Consider the following 7,016-nt stretch of genomic DNA (forward strand, 5'->3'; position numbering starts at 1 on the left):
TGAGGGGGGTGCAACTCGCCAGAGAACGCGACAAAATACTGGCGAAGAGGCAGCTGCAACGTTGCTGAAGTGGTGAGAAACTCCGGATGCAAAGTTGCAAACGCGTCTGCAAGACGTGCCAATTGCACCGACGGAGGCGAGTCAGCGTCTCGGCGAGGCGGCCTGAGCTGAGAGGCCCACGCAACGAGGTCCAGTAGACGCGGCGTGGACGCAAGGTCCAATCCGAGCAATGCAACCAAAAAACAGAGGGCGACACACGCGAGGGGTCCTTCAAAGACCTGTTCCTTCAGGGGGGGTTGCACGACGGGGAATCCGGGGGGGAGGAGAGGGGGGGCAAAATCCTGGTTGCAGAAACTTGGGGTTCGTAGAGAGAGTCGAGCGCCAGGAAAAGGCCAATTGCAAAACGTAACGCGTCGAGAGTGTGAAGAAGCTGTATTCTAGAAAGAAAAGAAAAGAGGGTGCGCAAAAGGCTTCAAAAAAAAACAACGAGGCATTCGACCGTCCAGGGGCAGGGGTGGTTTTGCGGAGAGAAGGAAGCGCGGTCGAGTGTTGTTGCGTTGTGGAGGAAGAGAAAGGGAAGAAGACGGTCTTGGATTGGTCGCCGGGGGGCGGGAACCAAAAGGTATTTAAGGGAGAGGCTGGAGGGGGTCTGTTGAGTGGACTGTGTGTGGATGGACCACCACCTCCGGCCGGCCTACCTCACCTCACGTACCTTACCCTAGGTTGACACCTTGTCTACTTGCCTTATCCCTATCCGTCCCGGGACTACCGACCTTCCTTCTCACCGTACACCTTGTCTCTGAGATACCAGACAGATATCTGATATCCGCATCTATCTGATTGCACATTCAAGCCATATTCCACGAACCTCCAGATGTAAGCACAGGCAAAAGGTTGAAGGTCTAGACCGATCTCCTCAGCCGTCATTATCTCGTGACATTCTCGGCGCCTGGTTGGGCCTGTACCGTCTTGCTTGTTCCTCCTTGCTACGTACTTGGTCTAGCTTCCCGGTCTGTCTCCTGCAAACATCCCAGGTTCTGTCCTGGGCTTCGTCTTGGTACCACCCGAGACGGCGCATCGTGCGTCGTGGGAAAGCTAGCGTTGAGCCTATTCACATTCCAAGCCCCTCAAGACGTCCAGTTGTCTGGTACGGGGGCCGGGGTGGACATACGGGTAGACTATTTACTTTGTGTGAATGAACACGGCAGCCGGCGGAGGGGGCGTCCATCTCCTTTGTCAGAGGTCGAGGGGTGGTCCGGAATGGCACGGAAATAAAAGCAGATGGGTTGCGAGGGCATATCAGTGCAGTGTGCTCAGACCTGGCCTTTTGCCTATCTTTCCCAGCTATAGAAATGGAAACGAGAGGTTGGAATTGCTTTTTGCGGTTCCATCCCGTCAAGAGCTGAAAGAGATGTTTTTGGCGGTCTCGGCATCGGCGTCCGAGAAGCTATCGTCCAGTGTGTGGGGGACATCAAGCCAACCGGCTGCACACTTGGATCTGTGACGAGGGGTTTGGGCGGCAGGACAGATGTCGATTCTTTGGGGACCACGACGTTCCAAGCCCAATGTGGCGGTTACTTCCATTCGACCGCACCTTGGATCGACAGAAGCAGAGACATCTTGCTTCTACACACTTCGGATTTCCAGCCAATGTCAGTTCGGCAGCAGCACACTTTGGAGATGTACCACAAACTCAAACGGTAGACCTTGAGCCTCTCAAGTTTGTTTGCCAGATGTTGGTGTTGCTATTTTGGACAGGTAGATATCACAATCACTGCCCCTCAGCAGCGCCACCAGCATTCCGTCAAGAAGATCCATGCTAGCCCCCATGAGACAATGTGTCTCCGAGATGGGATATCGACAGTTCGAGAGGCCGTCTCATTCACGGCAATCGACAGGTCCCGCTATCTTTTGACTGCTTTGCCATTTCGCCCGAGTGTCAAGTAGCGACCTGTTTTTCTGCCTCTTGGCTAGGTATGTTGCAATGCTGGCTGTCTAACCTTTGTGGCCCATTAGCAGGTAATCCTCGGGGGTCTGTCAACAGTAGTGAAAACACCTCACCGGTCTGGCGATGAGACGATTCAACTTCATCTGGCAGCGAATCTCAAAACGGGGTAGGTGAGCCCCAGTGTCAAGGCATGTGCAGATAGTGGTATTCGCACCAGTGTGGACACCAAGGTCGGGGAAACTAACTAGCATCCATGTGTATCTTGCTCATACGAGAGGGTAGAACCGGCCTGGTTGGATAACAGAGTGCCTGCTTTCTTTCCGGTAGGAGCTCCTGACAATCGGGGAACCGAACCTTCGAAAGCGGCATCTGGTGCTCCATTTAGCACTCCGACGACGATTTCCTCCTGTACTCATCATTAACCACACGCGAGAGCAGCCATTCGTTGAACATTCCATAGGGCTTTATGTTAGCCGGCTGTTGTCTGTTGAGAACACTATCTCTTCTTCGATCCATCGTTTTCGACAGCCTTGAGAGACGGCCACCCCTCGTTTCTGGTACAGGATGCATGGCAAAGATCTGGAAGGGGCCACGAGCCTCAATCCACAGATGTGAGACCCGTTGGCTGTCCCACGTCATGTTTTCGCGCCACTGATTTGACTTCGTCGCAGAATGCTGGGCTCTTTTTCGTCGATACCAACGCACGGAAAGGACAGCTGGGCCAGTACTCCAGCAACCAACCGAGACGATACCCCAGATACTACTAGAGATGAACCATCCAACAAACCCAATCCTTCTAGACACGCGCGGTTTCCCTACCCGCAAAATCAATCCGGTCCTCTCAGGAAAGCCGCAGACGGCACGTGGCACTCCGAAACGACTGTGTACACTCTCAAATGTCCAAGTGAATCCGATGCTGAGGGATAGACACCATCATCAACAGGCACACCACCATCTTCACCGGATGCTTCCTTTTATTCAGAACGTCGTTCGCCATCATCAGTAGACCTGCTCTCTTGGACACAAGATCCCTCGCTTTCTTCGAAAGGTTTGCTTCAAGCCAACAGGGATGCTGATTTCTTCATGGGAGAGCTTCGTGGTGGCGCGGGAGGGGGTGGTGGGCGCCGGAGAAGGACATGGGAGAAAACGAAGAGTGGGGCCAGGTGGTTGAAGGCGTTTGTGACCAGGCGACCTGTCCAAGGACTCCGAGCTGCTGCCGATCCAGAAGAAGATACAGATAGCAAAACGGCTGGAACTACTGGAGCGTCAGGAAAACTTGGAGCTACAGGAACAACTGTAGTGACAAGAGCTCTTGGAACGACGGCGACTCCTGGGACAGCCGGAAATACAGGAACGGCTGGCGAATCTAGAGTTATTGTGAGAACTGAGATTACTGTGACAGTTGAAACAACTGGGATGACTGGGACCACTGGGACCACTGGGACCACTGGGACCACTGGAAACAGCGAAGACCCTTTTCAACCGCGAAGGCGTTCACGCTCTCTGCCCAACATTGCTGTCAGCCGCTCGTCAAGTGGACCGCAAATATCAGGGATACCTCAGCGAAGCAGTCGACATCGAGCCTCTTCTAACCAACTGCCGTCTCATCCCATTGATACAAGCATTCGGGATTTCGCTGCCCAGGCTTATCCCAGTACCAATCCCAGTACCACTGCAGAGACCTGGTGGCAACAAAACACGGCGCCGAGCTACGGACCCGGTCGGCTTCGTGGTGGCGCCGGAGAGGGTGATGATGGGCGACGGAAGAAGGGATGGAAAGCTTTCCAGAATTTCATAAAAGGCTCTTTGAAGAAGACACGGACGTCTAGAATAGGGGAACTTGAAACTACGGGAAGCCAGACAGGGGCCCCGAGACGACAAAGTACGCTCGCCGGAACGTCTACTGCTACAGGCAGTGCGCCTGTTGCAAAGCCGCCAACGTCCAGCGAGACTTACGAGATGACTACCTCTAGACAGCCCACCGGTACCGAGAGCCCCGTGACCCCCCCTCCAGCTACCCTCGCTCGGTTCAACGCAGGGCTGAGGGAGGAAGCACCTCCCACTGACTAGCGCAAGTGGGGGCTCAAAGCTGCTGCCGCCCGGGAGGCCGGCAAGCGTGAGATTCGTCGAACTGCGGCTGGTCATCCCGATGCCATCAGTAGAGCACCACCAGTGAAGGGTTCTGAACCCCCGGTGAACACTATCGGAGAACCATGGCCAAAGTATGACCAGAACCTCTGTAAGACTGGCGACAACAACCTCCCAGGAACGCGTAACAAGCCTCAAGTAATCCAGCCACTGCCCCAAGTCAAGGAAAAGATACCTATTACCGGCACTGGATTTGATTACTACCCCAGCACTACGTTTACGGAGCGGTACCGAAGTCGGCCGATCGAGACGTACGACGACTATGCGGGACCGCCTATGGAGAAGAAGGATCAGGGGGAGGAGAAGGAGGTTGTTGTTCCAGGTGATGGCGAGGCGGGAGGATCGAGACGACCTCCGCCGGCTCCTAGGCATGGGCTTGCTCAGCCGGTTCGTCGAGGGCAGCGGGCTCCTCCTATGCCATCTATTGCCAGTGTTTTGGCTGAGGCCGGGCCGCCTGGGCTTCCGCCACTGGTAAGCAGTCTCTAGGGTGCGGTGAAGGGAAGGATTGTGCTGACACGGGACTTTTTGAATAGTTGGTCTCGAGTAAGGATGAGGGTTACGAGGGGGATGACGAGAAGGGCACATCTCTAACAAGCGTTGAGACAATCTGGACAGCGGGACACTGTAAAGAGAATTGAGGAAAGGGTTATGGGATACTCAGCGGATTTATTTGGTTTGTAGTCATGGACTTTTTGATATGACTGGGTAGAATGGATTAGCGAAGAATGATAACTAATTGTGAGGAGGTGTTGAATACTGTTTGGGTTGTGCTGAACATTCTTTAGAGTGTGGTGAGATGTCTCAAAGGTTGGTGGGGAAGTTTTGAAGAGCAAGTGCGTTGCTTATCTTTGAAGGAGTCTTGGCTGGTTTTAGAAGCCTATCAGGGGATAAAAATCGCCTGAAAAAGAGGGCCGAAACAGAGTTGTTGATATGGGGGGGTGGTTATTTACAGATGGAGTTATAAAAGGTAAGGAAGACCTCACTTAAGATCTGGAAAGAGGGCGATATTCTAAAGAGTGTAATTTAATAATTATTTACTATATTTTTACGTAATATTCTCTAGTAAAGTTATATTTAACTTTACTATATACTTTCCAAGGGCTTTATATAGTCTTATATATTATAATAGATAAGTGAATTAAAGTTCCGCTTAAAAACCTAAAATTTAATTACGTTTTATTAAAATATATTTACAGCTATATTGGATGAAGTAAACTCGGCATTTATGTCACGGTTCTGGAAGACAGTGGGGCCACGAGGGACCAATCAAGACTGGACCGCGCCGTCGAGCGGGGCTCACGGTCCAGAAGGGCAACGGACCAATAAGATGGGGACCGGGGACCGCGGTGGGGCTCACGGTCCACGGTCCGGCATCGGCCAATCAGGAGCGGACCGAGGACCGTCTGTAAGTCAACGGTCCACGGTCCACGGGTCTATATATACGGAGGAACTGGCCGGCGTAGATAGACAATTCTATAGTATATAATATAAGTCACAATCGTTGGTATTTAGACTATTATAATAGAGATAAGCCGTTATTATATATTATTTAGCTATACCGGACCAGGATTATTTAAAAGTACCTTTAACCAGTATCCTTTTCAGAGGTTCTAGATAGGGGTTCGTCACACGTTATATACTTACTTTAACTCTATTATAGATAAGTTAAAGGCGTCTTTTCACTACTATAGCCGGACCTAAAAATATTTAAATAAGAAGCGTCCCGCTTAGCCTAGGCACCGAGGGACCTTCCAGATATATACCCTCTACCGCAGAGCAGGTCATTAAGCGCCTTAAAAAACTCGAGGACGAGGCTTAGTAAACCCGGGAGTAGATTTTCGCTATTTCGACTATGTTTAAATCGACTATTAAGTTCCCGGTACCGGAGCGCTATAGAGGAGAAAAGGCCGAGCTTAGAGGGTTCTTAATCCAGCTTAAAACCTATTTTCGTTAATATTTAGATTAGTTTATTAACGAAGAGTCGAAAGTAATTTTCGCGGTTACTAGGTTTAAGGATAAGGCTCTCGCGTAGTTCGAGCCTATCCTCGATAACTATTACGAGCAGGAGCGGGAGTATTAAAAGAAGATTACCGTAAAGTACTTCGAGAGCTACCGTACCTTTAAAGCTAAGCTTAAGGAAATATTTAGGGAGTACGATAAAGTAAAGCGCGCGTAAGAAAGGCTTTTAAGCCTACGTTAAATACGTTTAGTAGCTAACTACGTAGTTTAATTTAAAATCGATAGCCTACGTAATATTATTAACGATAAGAGATTAATATAGCTCTTTTATTATAGCCTTAAGGAAAAGGTAAAGGATAAATTATATAAGGAGTTAAAGCCCGATACTATCGATAAATATATTACTATAGCTATATAAATCGACGATTAATAATTCGAGCGTCGTATAGAGAAAAGGAATTACGGTAGGGGTACCTATAGTAATAATTATAAAGGATATTTTAATAATAATTATTTTAATAATAAATATAAACGGAAATACTTTAATATTAATTACTTTAATACTATATACTCGGGACCGATAAACGTCGATGCTATATAATAATAAAGGCTATAAGGCCGGGGCTAGGGTAGAAATAACTTTAAGTATTTTAATTACGGTAAAATAAAATATTTTAAGAAGGACTATAGGGCACCTAAACGGCTCGGATAAAAAAAGGAAATCGTATTAACTATTATATCGAAAAGACCGAAGGTTATAGAAATAGTAATTATCGGGTACTAATAAAGTAAAGCGGTAAGCTCCGAAGAAAACTTTAATTAATATACCGGATAAAAAAATATAGAGTTCTAGGAGGTAAAGGAAGCCCTAAAAAGGCTAAAGGCGAAGTACGAGGAAAGAGATCTTTAAATATAAATATTATAGAATTAACTAATATAGATCGTTATAAAAATTATTACG

General features: G+C 48.8%; 1 protein-coding gene across 1 annotated transcript; it reads left to right on the forward strand.

Moving 5' to 3' along the window:
* Positions 1-3,031: 3,031 nt before the first annotated feature.
* Positions 3,032-4,582, forward strand: QC764_120825 (uncharacterized protein; the record flags this gene model as incomplete). The annotated part of the gene is made up of 2 exons (XM_062943344.1): positions 3,032-3,946; positions 4,019-4,582. 2 exons carry the CDS (start codon positions 3,032-3,034, stop codon positions 4,580-4,582), a joined length of 1,479 nt encoding a protein of 492 aa, XP_062806429.1.
* Between the last annotated feature and the right edge of the window lie 2,434 nt (positions 4,583-7,016).

Source organism: Podospora pseudoanserina, chromosome 1 (assembly GCF_035222485.1).
Source record: "Podospora pseudoanserina strain CBS 124.78 chromosome 1, whole genome shotgun sequence".
Classification (NCBI taxonomy): Eukaryota; Fungi; Ascomycota; class Sordariomycetes; order Sordariales; family Podosporaceae; genus Podospora; species Podospora pseudoanserina.